Below are 17,214 nucleotides of genomic sequence, written 5' to 3'. Positions count from 1 at the left end.
CATTTCCCTGGTGCTTCAGCAGAGCCCGCTGGTGCTTGAAACGTACCTGGCTTCTGAGGAACATCCAACTCCCTCCCCGACACGGCTGGAACTGCCAACTTCTGCTCGGGTTTGGGTGAGAACTTGACTGCGGCCTACCTCAGACTGCACTCAGCTTTCACCTTACCTCACAAGTACAACCTGTCGTGTTTTAGGGCGGGTTTCATACCTCCTACAACTTGGCGAACAGGTATTTGAATGGTCCCTGGGGAAATTGCAGCTACACCTGTATGCGTACTTCTGTTGCATCAAGGAACTTGTATCTGCACCTCTAAGGCAACTGTTATTTAATACCATGCATCTTCGTTGCCAACTTACTTTTATTTCTCCCCTCTGTGCTTTCTTGCCCATAAATTTTTCCTGGGCAGGATTATAAAGACTGTACATACAAGGAAACCCCTTGCCCCAACCACAATAGCCTCAGTTAGCACATTGACTTTTCTTTTTTCAATTACCATCCAAGTAACATCATCTCAGGCAGCATGAAGTTTTTCACATTTCATTTATTCCACATGATTTCTAGGCAACATTTTCTGCACATTTGATTCCCTCCCTTTCACAGTGTTTATCTTGTTATCTGCATAAGCCAAAGATAGTTAAGGCAAAACACAGATACCACGTAAAAACCACAAACTTATACAGGAGGGCAACGAATTGTGCACAAATTGGATTTATTAACATCTCTACCATTTGAGCTTTAATATTCAGCACGACTCAACCAAACAGGACCCGAGAGCTGGCTACTGTACGCTGCACCGGGGCCGGACTGTCCCAAAATCCATCTGTGGGCAGGACGGCCACCCAACCCTATCGCAGCTGTGGTGCTCAGCCTCTCTCCAAACACTTCTCATTCCCCTCTTCAAATACAAAACATTGGAACTAACACAGAATCGTTTGTGTCAACAACAACAGATAATGCTGAGGTGCCTGGCAGGACCCAGTCACGCCGATGCAACAGCATTTAGTGAGAGTTCTTACTCTGCAGTGCAAGAGATATTTTGAATATTCCCTCTTATGTTTAAGAGCTATTAAGTAGGAGGGTTTCCATTTATATTTTTCTAACTGTAGCTCAAAGCTTAAGCAAGTTAGGCATCAACCAACCTGAAGCCAGTGGGATTTCCCATCTCTTAGCATAGGTGTATTTTTAAGGTAAGTGAAAAGCCTAACTGCAATCTTCAAAATATAAATACCTTTTGCCACTTATCTCTACTGAAAAGCTTCCTCCTAATATAATTCAGCATTTCTCTAGCAGAGGGAAAACCATATACTTAATTTGCATATTTTCTGCACAATGAACACATTGGTTATTGCAATATCTCTTACATGCTAGACTTCAGGTAATTGTTTATAAATTAGTAGGTTTTAAAGCCTTGTGCTTTTCACAGGATTTTTTTCCATCTTAAGTTCCACGCTAGACTCAGCGTCTGTCTTTTGGGGGATCTAGTGCATCTTCTTAGGAGATTCCCAACTTGTATTCCAGAGCTGTAGAGGAGTGGGTTCAGGTTCAGTTGCGTGATTATCAAGAGAAACTTCAGCACTTCAAACACCCCTGTGCTCCAAGTGCTCTTCAGCCGTGGCACGTTCAAGCAAACACACTGACTTCCCTTCGGCTAAGGCGCACGTGGGGTGCTCGCCATAGGCCGTTCCCATCAAACAGTAGTCTCTGTCTTTTTAACAGATCGACTATGAAGGTGCTGGCATATCACACTCTTCTCTTTTAGGTACCTGAAAAAAAGAGAGAAAGAAGGCACTTTAACACAGAAACCTGCAAAAAAGGAAACCAAATTCTAACATGCCAGTTGCACAGCTGGAAAATATTGTAATGAAAGCTTTTCTGATAAAAAATGGCAATTGCTTTTTTTTTTTTTTCCCCCTTTACATTTCCTGGCTGCTTTGATTCAAAGTGATTATCAAGCAGTCATTTCATGACAGATCCACAGCTACGATAGACTCTCATTGATTTTGGCCTCAGGACTCATATACGTGTTCAGAACTACCGGTGCATTTCTAACTTGTACTTGTTGTGCATTTTGAGCTACCGTCAGAAGCCCTCACGCCATTTTTCAGAGCTGAAGTTTAAGTGACACGACAAATTTGGCACTCATCTAGCTTAACTGCTACGCTACCTAAGGAGTCCCACAGTGTGTACTGCTTTCATGGTTTCCATGGAAATACACAGCAGCAAGTAGTGACCGAGGAACCAGTCTAAGGCTCAGAGGACAAACGAAGTGAACAGAACAGACACTCGGGGTCTGAATTTTTTTGAAAGATCCCCCCATGTGTACGTAACAAGTATTTATTCTGGAATCTTAAACAGCAACGGCTCATCTGGGTATGCAGGATACAGACAGGACTGTAAATCCCACAGTTTCACTTAAGAGTCACAGCACAGTGTTCGACCGGCACTCTGCTACATGAACACATTCACCTCTTGAGCCAATCCATAACTGTAGATCTTCTCCTGGACTCAAAGCGAGCCCACTCATTGTACTTCTATTTACCTTGCAGTTGTCTGTTTAATCTCCTCCTCCTCTTCCTCATTTATTCTGCGCAGAATTGACTCCAAAAAGGGAAGATGAAATTGAATATACTGAGCAACCTATTAAAGAGACAAAATGCCCCTGAGCGAGTATGCTAACTGGGAAAAACGCTGTGGACTATTAGGCATGATGACATACGTACATCGCTGCTAATCTCTTCCACATCTCTGTCCATGAGAAAAAACTTGGCTATCTTCTCCGAGGGCCCCTGCAAGAGTCTGTGCAGTAAGGGAACGTCTCCACTCCTTAGCTGCTTCTTTTCTGGGATTTGAAAGAGATGTGGCGATGCACAGAACATACAACAGTGCCTCCAGATACCTCACGCGGTCAGTAGTCTTTTTTCTTGACAAAGATCCCCTATTTGACTGATGAGAAATTCCTAGATACCCAGCAAGTCCAAGACGTACTTGCAGGAGGGTGTGGCACCTAACTTACGCTCTGCGTTTTGAAAGAGATTGGTAGATGCAACACAAAGGAGTTGCAATTTAGGTAGCCGAGTAAGCATTTAAGAGACTGATCCAGGCCCATCAGCTTGACATGACTCCCTAGAACAAAACCTACTTCATAGTTTTCAAGTATCATTTCAACTTTTTATTTTGACACTTGAGATGTATGCCCACCCATCCTCTCTCCCATTCTTTCAGGTATTCGTTTTAATAAACATAAAATTTCCTTTTTCCTGGAGGAATAGACTGTTGCAGAAGTAAACAATTTTAAACTGAAAAATCAGTACTTTAACTAGGCATCTGCGATCCAGGACTACCACCCAAAACTGCCAATTAAAGTATCCCATAACACTGCCAGCGGGAGCCTGGCACCCCACGACAGCAGCGTGGCTGTGCAGAGCAGAAGTTAGAGCACACGAGCATCTTAAACACGGCCTTTAAGCACAGGAAAAGCAAAGGCCTGTTCAGCTGAACCAGCCACACTGGCAGCACGCCGAAAGCACCCCAGCACAATTACTCAGGTTTTCTTCTCCCTCAGAGGGCCGCACATGTCTAAGGGGTCTCCAGAAAAGCCAAAACGCCACACCACACCCACGCTGCCCGAACAAGATGAATCCTGTCACTCCAAGTTAAGCCGTCCACACTTACCTCCAGACGCATGGATAATGTAAAGTGCAAATTCATGGGGGCTGTTTTCTATCTGTTAAACACAAACAAAAAAAGTCTGCTCAGACTGACTGATAAACTTTCCTGGCATTTCACTGCCAGCAGGTGTTCTCTGTGCTTCTCAACTCAGATATTTAAATCAAAGCCTGAGACTGGGATCCCGTCTGTAGAAAAATTAACAGGATACTGGATTTAGGTCAGATAGAAAGCTGCGCTGCCATCTTCATTGTCCCTGTACCCCACTGCCTCATGATTGCTTACATGACCATACTGCCCAAGTCGGTAACATATCCTCTTAGACAACACCAGATCTCTAGTCTTGATTCCTTAGAGCATCCTTAACCACTTCATACAGCTCGCTTCTCAGGTGACTCACCTATTGGCCAAGAGCATTGCCGGTAGGGTAAAGCCCTGTGACCTCTTCCTATCCGCTTGCCTGCACAGCCACATTCAGAAAATAGCAGTCCTTCTGAACACCTATTTTTCAACTTATTCTCTACAACTTGACCATCTGCTGTGTAATTCCATTCCTTATGTTATTATTCAGAGAAATCAACGCCTCCTTTTAGTATCACACTACCAAGTCTTACTAACCATATGAGGCAATTCTGCAATAGCAAAGTCTCTAGACAAAGTAAAAGGAGAATTATCAGCAGTTGTACACTAAGAAGCTACGTAGACTAAAGATGTTGCAGAAATATACAGCACCAATGCTGAAGATAGGTCTCATCCGGTACAATTGTGTTGATGGAAGATGGTACCAAAGAAACTCCAAGGAAAAAAAAAGTTATTTCAGACAGCATGGCACTGATCTTGAGCCCTAGTTTTAACTCTGACTTTCTGGAGCTTTCTGTGTGCCTGGATCCAACAGAAAGCATGTCCCAGCCACTCGGGCTGACAGAGAATTCCCTTTGGCTTTTAGCAGAACACAATTGCTGGTGCCTGGCACTAGAGGGAAGCACGGCCACGTGCATCCATCGAGCATCCTTCCTCCGTGCTGGGAAATGCTGGGCCGGCAGCAGCCTTTTCCTCTCCTGTGCCGGAGTTTTTAGAGAAGCGGTTCTCTGCTTCTTCCTTCACCGCACGCTATACACCCAATAGACCTTTTCTAGACTCAAATACCCGTGAAACATTTCTAAAATAAAGCCAACCCATTCCTTAAAAATGGCCCGTGTGGTTTTTTCCTATGCTCTCGTCTGTGCACTATCCCCTCCCAGTTAATTCCTGCCTTTCAGGCAGCTCTGGTGTGACACACTTGAGTTAATATTTCTAGAACACGGCTGCACTCGCTTCTGCCAACATGCAGAGTTACCTTAAACTTTCGAAGCAATTGTTCTATTACTTGTCTTGTTCTCATCTGGCTGTTGATTCTTATTTTGGTTTCTGATCCAAAAGCTGGAGTAAAAACTGATGTCTAGGAACAAAAAAGAGCAGCAAAAGGGCATGAGCGCGAGGACTGCTGTACTCAGCGGCTGGACTCAAAGAGATACAAAGCAGCACAGCTCTGCTGCAAAGCAAGCTGTCAGGTACGCTGCCCCTGTTGCCATGCAGCAAAGGGCGGGGGGTGTCCTCAGGAGAGCACCCCTGCTACGTAGGACCGCTGTGGACCCCCCAGTGTAGTGGCCGTGCACACTTGGAACCCACCTCCTGGAGCGGGCCCCGAAAACAGCCCCTGGGGCTTGAGCCCAAGGCCCAGCGACACCGGCCGGGCCACGCAGGGGGCCAGCGGGGAGTGCCCCTCCCGGCTACGGGGGTGCTGGGGAGGTCCAGAAGCTTACCTGTTTGTAAGGTAAGCTGTTTTACCGTTTGTACCTGTCCCAGTACCCAACCTCAGGTGATGAAAGACAAACGTAAATGTCCGTACCTCATAGTTGTAGAAGTGGCCATTAATTGAAAACCTGTGAGTTTCTACTTCTGTCCTCGCTATCGTGGGGAACTGGGTCCTCTTCCACGCAGCCGCAGCGCTGCTGACGGCCCTGGGCAGGGTAGCACAGTCATGTTCCTGCTCGCTCTTGGACTTCAGAGTGCAGCTTTCGTAACATGAATAACCTGGACAAAATGAAACCGCGTCAGCATATTGCACAGCTGCTCTACCACCCCCACAAGAAGATTCTTGGTGGAGGGTTTTGGGGTTTTTTTTAAATCATTTTTTGGGGGCGTGGGGGGAGCGGGAGAGGAGCAAGGCGCAGGTATACGATGCAGAGCAATAGGCTGTCTGCAGTGGCCACAGTTCGCTATTTTGTTCGCTGCTTGGGAACGATTTCTTTGGTGAAAGCACAGCCCATGACCACCAGCCATTTGCAAAGTTATCTGCACAGCAGGGTTTTCACTGACCAGTCATATGCCAGTGTTTCACTAGCATGTGATAAATGTTAAACAGCAACAGAGAAACATTTCCCTTTACTGGTAGGGAGGGCCTAATGTGCCAAGGTATTTTGGCAGACACAAAACAATGAATTTTTAGTGAACGCAAGAGCACCGACACCAACTTCTGTCAACGTTTGGCTTTTCTTCAGTAGATTTCAATGTCTCCCCGCTAATATGATGTAGATCATCAAATTCTCCCCAGCGTGTCATTCCCCTGAAATACCAAACAAATTTATAGCCGATTACTCCTCATTAACTCAGCGATTTCAATTTATCCTGTAGCCAGGCTTCACGTCATCAATTCCTATCCCTGTTCAAAACTCTACAGAACACAACCACAGACTTCAATGTGATCTATGACGCCAGTAATTTAGTTTACGTAATGATAAAATTAGTTAGTAATATGTGGTATGACTAAGGATCCCAAATGTAACACAGTCCCATTGAACATCCTGTTGAACATCCGCCATCATGTCCCTTAAATAATTAGCAGTATTTCTTTATCTATTTTACAGCAATGCCCTCGATTAATCACATGTAGGATACCAGGAAGGCCTACAGAAAATACACACATTTTGTGGCTTAAATAGTTACAGGATGCATTGTGTCTGTTATACAGGCGGGGACATGAAGGATTAAGTTACCCTTAAGTTAGCCCCTCGTGCTATCCAAACCAGTTCTGTACAAGAGCAGGGAATTCAATCCAGCCTGTTTTAAAACCCAGCTTTCTTTATGCCAATATTTCCATTATTCATTACATAAACTCTCTAGCAGAATGTCTTTGGCCAGTTACTGCTCTAACTAAGAATAAACCAATTTGTAGGAAAAGATGAAAAATTCATTTCCTATATATATTCAAAACAATATTCAACTAACTCCAATGAGCATCCCAAACAAAGATCTCGGTTGCGCTCCACGCATTTAAAAAGTTCATTTAAGATCAAACAGTCAGGCTGCTCTGCATACCTAACAGCATGCCAGGGCAGGTTCACATCTCTGTGATCATGAATTACTATTTCTTTTAAGATTCAGATCTCCACCAGTCAGAAGTTTAAGAAACAGAAGGCAAAGCGTAGCTTTAATTGCCAGACTGGACCCTATCCTACAGGCCACATGCACCCCGTACCAGTAGACCTGGGCAAAGCAAACCAAGAGAACCAGATTTGCCTCAGACTCCAGTTCTGGTACGCCTGCCAGGTCACATCCCTCCATTTCAGCAGCAAGAGACAGGGAGGAAGACTGTCCCTGACTTCACCAGAACGCCAGAGCTACAATGATAGTAGAATCAAATCCACAATTCACTTATGTACCACATGCAACCTAAGACAATGGATAATTCAGAAAACGAGCTCTGAAATACAGAATTTATCAGGGAGTCATTCAGGGTAACCCTTGGCTAAGCCTCCATATTTCACGTTACTCGGCTTCAGCTCATCAGACAACTCAAAACTCACCAGCCAAGGCCTGGGAAGTAGCGTTCAGAGCAGTAAAAAGAAATACTCTAAGAACCTACATCAGTTTTTAAATAAAGGGCAAATCTAGCAGGGGTCAGATCAGCACAATGCACTCCGATATGGAATGCCACAGGCAGCAGCAAGGAGCAGCTGACCTGTGTGTATTTCTAAGGGGTTTTAACACCACGTTTTGCACGGACAAGGCCAGTAGTTGTTCCCTGGCTCAAGCTTTGCCCTGAGAAGCAATGGTGTCACACCTGAAGCACCCGGGAAGGTAACCTGCGATAGACAGTCACTCAGCACCAACCCACCGGCTTTTTGCTTGATGCTGTACGCTGTGCACTGACATGAGGTCTTTCAGGGGCTACCAATGTTATTAGGTGTACATATACACATGTGGGGTTAGGGGTTTTTTATTTGTAAATTTTTATATACATAAGTTTCCCAGTACTCGCATGGGAATAGCCAGCATAGGCAAAAGCAGCCTCCTCCACCCTCTCAACTATTCTTAAGCTGAAAGCCAGACAGAGATGCTACAAAATGCATCTTTCTGCCCAGCAGAAGCTGTTGAAAGACCACACCAGTTACAGAGTACCGCTGTGCAAGCCACCACCACAGCCTTTGGGGAACCTGGAATATACAACCAGCCATATCCATTGAAGCCACCTACATGAGCTCTTGAAATAAATAGTAGCTTGCCTTCTGCTTGTAGAAGTTAATACGTTACCTTTTACCAGGGAACAAGCCCACGTTCTTTGTTGGCTTCAGGGTTACAAATGAGGATAGCTGCTTCTCATCCTGAATTTTTAATTGGATAGGATGTCGGACTCCCCAAAAAATTGACAAGACTCCTTCAATAAATGGCTTGCTTCCTTCTTGCTGGGGAAAAAAAAAAAAAGAGGAATAAGGAGTGCTGCATAATAATCGAGTAATAATAATGAGGTAATAATACTCCATTTCCCTTCAAACTAACAGGAATACCGTGAAATTGCTGAGGCCAACACAGCCCTGGAACAGGTCACCTAGAGAGGCTGGGTAATCTCCATACTTAACTCCAAAACAGCTAGCTAACGCTGCTGCTGGCCTGATCTCCTGTCAGCATTAGCCTGACTTGGACCAGGAGGTTTTCCAACCAACATATCCTTAATTCCATACAATTACAAGCCAAATCCTATTTGTTCTACTTGGATGACGAGCTCGTCTGAAACCAGGGTGCTAACAAGGTGGTAAAGAGGAAGAACAACTGGTGGTAAAGGAGGAAGAAGCGGTTCGTGGAGTCATCCTTGCTGATGCAGGGCACTGCATCAGTCCAAAACACATTACAGGTGCCCATTCTTGCTGCCATGGAACTCTCGCTATAGAATGAGCTGGGACAGACAAGTGAGGACTGTCCATTTTCAGGCCATTTTTACCCAGAACTGCTCTAATGTCCTTTTGGGTCTTGATACCAGCAAAACAGAAAGGCAGCTTGTGAAGAAGGAGATTCAGAGCTTTAAACCAGGGACTTTATGGTGTGAGAGACACCATTGATGCTTTTATCCACTGTTCAGCTCCACAGCCCCTCCTGCTCTCCACAGAGGCTCAGTTCCTAGAGCTATGCTTACAGGCAGTTCCTCTGTACTGCAGGTTCACACTTGAGGAGACAGCGGTACTCTCTCCTTGACCCGAGTGACAGCCGTGCTGCCATTACACACTGTGGGCTCAAGCCGAATGGGCAGAGAGGAACTGCACCCCACAGAATTATGTGCAGTACTACTCCCTTCCAGCTAATGCTAAAAGACTTGAGAGACCAACCCAAAAAATTATTTCCTGTGATACACTAGGGAATGGGACGGCAAGGAGATCACACCATTACAAGTCTGAAACTCCCACTAGCCTGAACATACCTATTTCTGCTCTCTTCTCCTCACAGCACTTGCCTCCAGCACTTGCTGTGGCATGTTTATTAGTGATATATTCCAATTAATATACCAACACAGAACAGGTATCCCACACTGCTCTGTCTAGCCGCATTAAACATCAGCGCCCATCCGTACTGATCCTACTATCACATTGTGCTTTTCGTATTATTTTTGCATAGATCCTTACCTGATTATGTGACAGTTGCAGATGTTCTTGATCAGAATAGTAAGAATTGTAAGTCTTCAGAAGAGAACTGAGCTGCTCTCTAGAATAAGAGACCACAACAATGAGAATAATTTTTAAACGTCTCTATCACTGTAAAACCCAGGTGCTAAGTGGCAGGGTAACACCCTGGATCTGTTACCCACTGCATCTCTGTACAGGTTTGTTAACCATTAATACATAGTTTTCTGGGAGTAAAATTTTTTCAGGATACTGGGTTACTTGTAAGTTGCTTCTTTAAAGCCCCGATCCACAGAGGAAATTAATGAGTCACACTCTCTATGATGCTGATAACACTGCCCCAGAAAAACTTGTACTTTGGACTTCTGTTATAGTCATGAGGGGGAAGCAAACAGGAACAACGCACCTGTGCACCAGTGTTGCAGATTATATTAATTAGGTTACAATTTGTTTTCCCTGCATAATGGTTTCCATTGGGTTTTCATGTTTTTTCAGATACTCTTCTTATTTCAAAATATCTACAATATGCCTAAACAAAACATTTCAGTTTCCCTCTGCTTTAAACATAACAGCTTTGTTCTAAGTCTCTGCTCAGAGGAGAAAGGATGGAGACAAAGAGAACCTTGACCAACAAGCAAGGGTTATAAGCCTGCCCGTCATCTCTGATTTCAAACAGAAATTCAGGACACAATTAAAAAAAGCAGCATAACATTCTGCTTTGAAAACACCGTGTTGAGGCAGGAGGGTAACATGAGGCACACTGGTACTGCTAATGTTTAAAACAATATTAAACTCGGTATTTAAGAACCACCACTGCAGCCAACTGTGCCTGTCTCCATCCTTGATAAACTCACAACACTGCAGAAGAGGCTTTCAGAAAATGTTTCAAATTTGATGGCATTTCAGAATAACCCAGTTACAGCTACTGCACGTCCAAGTTCACGGGCCACAGCCGCCGCCACCTCCTCCCTTTGGCAACTTTGTCTGGGAAGAACGAGCTTCAGCTACTGGATTTTAAATATACGATTTGCAAAACTCCTGGGAAATTTCAGCAGCAACTGGGCTACTCAACATCCTGGAATGCTGAGCAGCCTGCGGGCGCACAGACAGCCGTCCTGCAGCGTCCCAGGGGGGTGACAGTCACAGCGCAGGGCAACGCCAGCTCTGCACCGACAGCCCGTGCAAACGCCGCTCCCACCTGAGCCAACAGCAGCCGTGCTGTGGACAGCCCACACCGCTGACGTGCCCATGTAGCCCTTGTAAAAGGGTTAGAAGCCACAAATGCCACGTTGCACAAACACAGGCCGGGGGATGATTGCTTCGGCACCGGCACCGTGGAAAAGCACCTTCCGGTTGCCGCTAGGCAGCTGCTGATCCCAAGTCAGCAGCGCCATGCTGTTGTGTAAGAAGTAACCACCCTAGAAGGAGATACACATGCAAACATCCACTTCAGGGCAAGGCTGCTCGAATTAAAGCTCAAGGTTGAATTTGGTCAAAGTGCTCTGCCTTCTTAGCATTGCGTTTGAAGGAGGATACACACCAAGTTGACAGAGTCCAAAGAAGAGCAGGGGGAGCGATAAGCAGTATGAACCGTGAAGACAAAAAGCAAGTTGCAGCTCAGGCTAAGGAGGACCAAAAAACGACAGAATTTAGTGACATGTATTTCAGGACCATCAAGAATGAAATGCTCTTCCCTGCACCAATTAAACAGCAAAGATTAGTTAAACTGTAATTCCAAAAACTAATTTCCACCAGCAGAAATAATTAAGCATGGGAAACAATTGCACTGAAGCATATGAATTCTCCCTCACAGACAATCTTTAAGCACTTAGACGACTAACCATCAAAACAGTTCTATGTACTGTCTTGCAGTGGTGAGTGAAGACAGCAAGTTTGTTTCCAAATAGTGTCTATTATTTCCATGTTGTTGTCTAGTGTGGGATCTTGTAACAGCTGAACCCCAGGCAAAACAGACAGCATCTGCAAACTCTTCTCACAGTAAGTTCCACAGAGACCTACTGAAACTATTCAAGACCCATGTACAATCAGAGGTACAACTCCTACACCAATTTTAATAAAAAACCCAAAAGCCACGACAAAAAAAACCCCACCAAAACCCAAGAATTGACTTTTAGCCCTGTCACTGAAAAACAAAATCACACATGGGAATGACACTCAGTAGAAATTACATTTTAATATTTCAACAGTCAGAATTCACCAAGAACAAAGAAGTAACAACATCAGAGGTGCAGGAATATATGGACCAAGTCTATATGCAAAGTATTGCACACCACCTTCTGCGAGTCATACGTTTAGGGAAGAACTCTACAGTACAGCCTCGGGGCATCAGAAACACTGGTGTGAGTAGTTTGAGCAGAATTTACGAGTTGTTTTCCTGTAACAGCCACAATAAAGCCACGTCCCAGAACATGAGGACGTAATCAACGGTGACAACAGCACCCTTATCAGAGGTGACAAACCTAAGATTGATCTCTCCCCTAGGAAGGGGATCAGCTTGTCCATCACTGCGAAGCAATTGAGAAGGATATTTTCAGGGGTGAAATGAATATTATTTCATAGCATCTCTTTCTGATCACACTGTGACTCAGCTTACTCAAACTGACTGTTTAAAGGACTGTAAACTTAAAAATTAATAAAAGTCAGTGTTGCTCAGGGGATGTCACCTAGGATATCAAGAAACTCCAAGATATCAGTGCAAGAGAATAGGAGAAGGATGGATTACGCTAAGAAACACAAATCTTTTTGGCTGAAAACTGCTATGTATGATTTTAAGTGTACCAACACTTAAAGACAACAAAAGTATCTTCTCCAGGGACTGACACGGTCATACCCCAGCAGCATGCATGCTCTTCAGTGGCTTACAACGCACACGCTCTTCTTCCACCTTCAGCCTCCCCTGCCCACAGTCCGAGAGCTCACAGCAGGTGCCTCATGCAGGACTGTATTTCTCAGTCACCTCCTCGCATTTACACATATCTAAAGCATCTGTCATGGTATTTCTGAATAACGCTAAGCACAACTATATCATGATGTGAGTCTCCACGTGGGATACAGACCTGTAGCCCCTGCTTCCTCCTTGAGGGTGAGGCAGGCAGACATCTAACACTGTGTCAAAGTGGAGTACCTGAGTGGGACTGATGGACAGCGCTGCCCGAGAGCCCGACGGGGAGACTGCTCACTGGGAATGTGGCCTTCCCCCAGGCTTGGCTGCTGACACACTGGAGAGGGAAGTCAGAGGAGCAGGGAGGGCCGTCAATGTGTATATGCTGTGCTTGGAGCGGAGGGGCATGCAGAGTGGGCAAGTGAAAAGCTTTCCCTGGCATACCCTGTCCCTCCCTTGCTCCAGTCAAACTGAATTTGGCAGGGTCCTGTTGCTTGGTGAGGCTTTTCCCATGGTGAGAAAGGAAAAGACAAACAGTGCTTTTACTCAGCAGGTAACATTAGGACAAGGGCTGCACCACTGAACTTAACAAGGTTAACTGCGTTCCCTTCTAACACTCTGGATATAAGTAATCTACACTTGTTAACTTACTGCAGCTCTTCCAAAAGTATTTTCAAGTGGCTTTATTAACAAAGCGCTGGGCTCCAAACCAGCATTTTCAACATTTACTTCAACTCACTTTGATCTTACAACCTAGTAATACAGGTTGCAAAAGCCTTTCTTTCCGTTGTGTTGGAATAACTCATTACAGGCTCTTTGTGTCTCGTGAGCTATGAGGGATTGTATTCTGGTCATCCCACCAAAAGGGAAAGTTTTAATAGACTTAGATATGAATCAGATACAAGTGAAATTTTGATCATGCTGGCTAAAGGTAAGCAAGATTAAGCATGTCTTGGCCTCATACACAGGCAAAACCGAGATGCAATGCAAGATGAACATGCAAATAGGAGATCCATAGCTCTGTGTCAGATGACGCGATAGACCTGCTGATCCTGCTTGTGAGGCGCTTAAAACAGAAGTCCTTTATACTCCGCAGCCTAATAGCTTTGGCAATCGTTCTATTGACAGCTGTTACTTCGCAAGTTTTTTCCAGGTACAAAGTCGGGGAGATAAGTTCCCCAAACACAGATTAGGCATACCTAAGGACTTGTGTCACACTCTGAGGCCCATCTATTACACTTAGACCATATTGGCTGCAAAGACAAATCAAATCACAGGCTAAAAGCACTACCTGATGTGGTAAGGGTTCTCTCTGAAGCAGATTCCATCTCTCAGAGCAAGCTCTAAAGCTTTTCGCTTACTTCCCTGACTTGTCTAGAAAAAATTCCAATTAATTTCCACAAGTTTGCACAAATCAATCTTTCAGTTCTTGGTCTTACATTAGCACAACCAACAATGATGAACCACAGAAGCCATCAGAAAAGCCCTGAGGGAGAGATTTAACAGCAGCTCTCGCTGACTTGTTTGTCCTTGTGTAATGGAGAGACATTAGAGAAGAGAATCGTTCTTCTTTTGGCCCCAGAAAGGAGTAACAGATGCACCAGCCTACTAGTTCCAGAACGAGTATTATTTTAACACATCTCCACTACAAAGGCCAAGGACTGCCCTAATCAGGAGGCTGACGGTCATCTATGCTGACAGAAAACCACCGGCTCTGTTGTGTTGCAAGGCTGTTCCTCACAGCACACCTCTGTCACAACAGCCAAAGGCAGCCACTCATGGAAGCCAAAGCTAAGTAACTGGTAGCACAACTTACAGACAAACCCCAAAAAAGTAACATTTACTGCAGATTCACTACTTCCTATGGTAACGAAGGCAGGATACAAGGGACCGGTAAGGTCAAGTGCCCCGGTAGCAAACCATAACAGAGCCCTGACTGTGTTCTCAAAACACTAACCCAGGACAATTCGCCTGTGTCCTCTTCCACCCCGAGCCCTACACATTAATCCATGGATATTTATGGCACTTATGCTTAAAGACATAATATTTCAGCCAGCCAAATAATGCCACATGCTTTGATCAGCCTTTTGATCCAGCCATTGTGCAATTCCCCAACAGCAGGCTTGCCATGTCAGCAAGATCTGCATGACATAACTAGAAGAGGAGTAATGTAACAACAGAATCAAAGTATAGATGCGGAACAATAGTCTGGAAATTGCATTGGAAGCAAGCTTGAGTGCATACGGAATATGTTAGTGATTCTTGAAACGCCTATTTTTTCCACAAGGCAAAGAAACTTGAGCAGTACTTTAAACCATGACTGCGATGCACAAGGGTCTCAACAAGGATCCAGATTTTACCACCTGAATGGGCACACATACAGGAAAATAAAAACCTAGAGACATCGGTTCCTCTGGTACATTTCCAAAAGCTTGTGTATGCCAAGTATAGGAAAGTGCACACAGATTAGTTACCTCTGACACCGACACACTGTGTCCTCCCAAATCAGTAGCAGTATAAAAGGAACAAGTCTTTATGAGAAGGGGAGGGATGCATTTATTACCTGTGTGCTTTGGGCAAAGCTCTGACGCCCTTCCTTCACAAGCGGGAAATCAACAGCACTGCTCATGCCACATATAGAACTATCCGGATTCAGATGCAAGTACCCATTGCAGCGTGAGACATTCTATCACAGGCCCCATCCCCGAGTGCATTTACAGTTAGCAAGTGTAAAGAAGTGAGGGAAGAGTCCCCTCTTCCAGCTCCTGTGCTCTGGTCAACAAGGAAAATATTCATCCCCTAAAAAGGGGATGGAGCTATACGCCAGGAGGCTCAGGGTTTATGGCAGCATTAGGAAAAACTCCTACCAGCCGGATTTAACTGTGGAAAAGCATCCTGTGAAATACAGTTTGAGTGCAGTTCCAAGCTTTTTACAAGCAGGTTAAACAACCACTTTCACTCACCACAGAACAGAGCTGGCAGCCCGATAGGTCTTTCTGCAAAGACACCCAGCCATCTGGGACTACAGACCAAACCCCATGCCTCAGACAAGTAGAGCTCAAGTTAAACACTGGAACTCATGTTCAATTCCAATAGATTTCAAAGATAGGAAGGTGGTCTTCTCCAATTTGAAACTTTATTTCAGTATCCTCCAAAAGTGCTGTTCTACCTAATGAACACAACGCACAGACCAAAAGGTTTAACATTCTGTACTTTGAAATCCATAGAAAGGGCAGCTTTGTTCTGCAGACACTTCACAGAAATCAAGTTGTAGGAATTGCTGCTGCTGCAGGCTCAGCTCTCTACAGCGTCCCCTGTTAATGAGTAAATACGGAGTAACTTGGAAGAAAGCAGCCAAGTCACTAAATTTTTTTTTAATTATGTACCTGGTTATGAACTTCTCCTCACTGATGGAAACAGAAGGTAGATGCTGTGCTTTCATAGTCACTTTCTTCATTTATTCAGAAGAGATGAATCTAAACAAAAAGTTTAAAAAAATAGTTACATCCACTAATGCCGCTAAGAAGGACTAAATGGTAAACACAACAACAAAGCCTTAGTTTGCCCAGTGAAACAGGCTCAGACACCCAAGCTCAGGGCTAACCATACTATATTTTGGCAACTTTGTACTTAGCCATAAGACCCAAATATTTCCCACTCCTAGTAAAAAAGCCATAAGCCATTCCCACTAACTATATCACAATAACTTAGATCCCAGGTACTGCATATACCAGGTCTTTCTCAAGTACTTTCAGGACTACTCTACAACTCCATGATTATGCTTCACTTGTTAGTAGACTGAGACTGCAAACCATTTACTGGTTAGGATTCATTTTTTTAATTACAGATAGAGCATTGCCCAGGGTCACCAAAAAAAAGTGACTCAGCAAACCACCCTTAACCAGGTTCATAAAACTAGACAAGAGACAGAGAAGTGTTGAGCATTGGCAGAGTCCTGCAGCACACAAAGAAAGCAGCTGAGATATTAAAGAGAGAACAAGGCTATAATTAAAGTGATGTAGCAATATAATTTACAGATCACCATGTAGTGATTCCAGCATGTTGTGTAGGCAACAAGCCAGACCCATGAGACTCCAACAATGCATTCTTCACGAAGCTTAATTATGGCATCTGGGCTGCTTTCATTCCCCCTCAGGTGCTAGAAGAAAAGGCAGACTGAGGAAAGTAACTGAAGAGACTCAGAGACTCAAGACTAACAACCGATACCGCACTGAAAACAAGCTTAGTCTCAGCCCAAGAAGTGTCTTCACACAGATGAGTGGAAAAAATGAAGACCATGGAAAGCACCAAAATCTTCGAGGACAGCATTGGAAGTCGATTATTCCACTTTTATTTCTCTTTCCTTTAGGCATGACAACACACAAATTTGCCTAACAGCACTTGATGCTCACTCTCCCTTATGCCAGGAGACTGACTCAAGTCTCATTTCACAGTGCATGGGACAGAGCCTGGTCAAAGACGTCTGTAAAGTAGTTTATTGTCTACAGTACTAATGACAAGCAGCCTTCAGAAAATCTATTTAGAAAAGAAATTCAAGCTTCAAAAGATCATGGATAGCTCAAGTGCCTAGATTCTGTGCAAATGACCCTACACTACCAAGCTTCTTTTTTAGACTAAGTTACATAAAGTTTCCATAATCATAGATGAACAACTTCTAATAAAATATATATGTGGACAAACAGTAAGTTTGCATA

General features: G+C 44.3%; 1 protein-coding gene across 1 annotated transcript; it reads right to left on the bottom strand.

Annotated features, from left to right (window-relative positions):
- Positions 1 to 1,688: 1,688 nt before the first annotated feature.
- Positions 1,689 to 15,956, bottom strand: RASSF6 (Ras association domain family member 6). The gene is made up of 10 exons (XM_009486065.2): positions 15,886 to 15,956; positions 9,601 to 9,679; positions 8,240 to 8,391; positions 6,181 to 6,272; positions 5,556 to 5,740; positions 5,004 to 5,105; positions 3,674 to 3,725; positions 2,722 to 2,840; positions 2,541 to 2,638; positions 1,689 to 1,764 (listed from the first exon to the last, which is right to left on the bottom strand). The coding sequence occupies exons 1-10, from the start codon at positions 15,954 to 15,956 to the stop codon at positions 1,689 to 1,691; spliced, it is 1,026 nt and encodes a 341-aa protein (XP_009484340.2).
- Between the last annotated feature and the right edge of the window lie 1,258 nt (positions 15,957 to 17,214).

Source organism: Pelecanus crispus, chromosome 4 (genome assembly GCF_030463565.1).
Source record: "Pelecanus crispus isolate bPelCri1 chromosome 4, bPelCri1.pri, whole genome shotgun sequence".
In the NCBI taxonomy this organism is placed as follows: Eukaryota; Metazoa; Chordata; class Aves; order Pelecaniformes; family Pelecanidae; genus Pelecanus; species Pelecanus crispus.
Note: the sequence above shows the minus strand (reverse complement) of the source record. Positions and strands in the feature narration are given on the sequence as shown.

Excerpts from the sequence above, each read along its gene's own strand:
- RASSF6 (XM_009486065.2), bottom strand. The coding sequence starts at position 15,956 with ATGAAGAAAGTGACTATGAAAGCACAGCATCTACCTTCTGTTTCCATC. Across the intron at positions 9,680-15,885 it reads GAGGAGAAGTTCATAACCAG|AGAGCAGCTCAGTTCTCTTC; the intron begins GTACATAATTAA and ends CTCTTATTCTAG. Across the intron at positions 3,726-5,003 it reads AATTGCTTCGAAAGTTTAAG|ATAGAAAACAGCCCCCATGA; the intron begins GTAACTCTGCAT and ends TGTGTTTAACAG.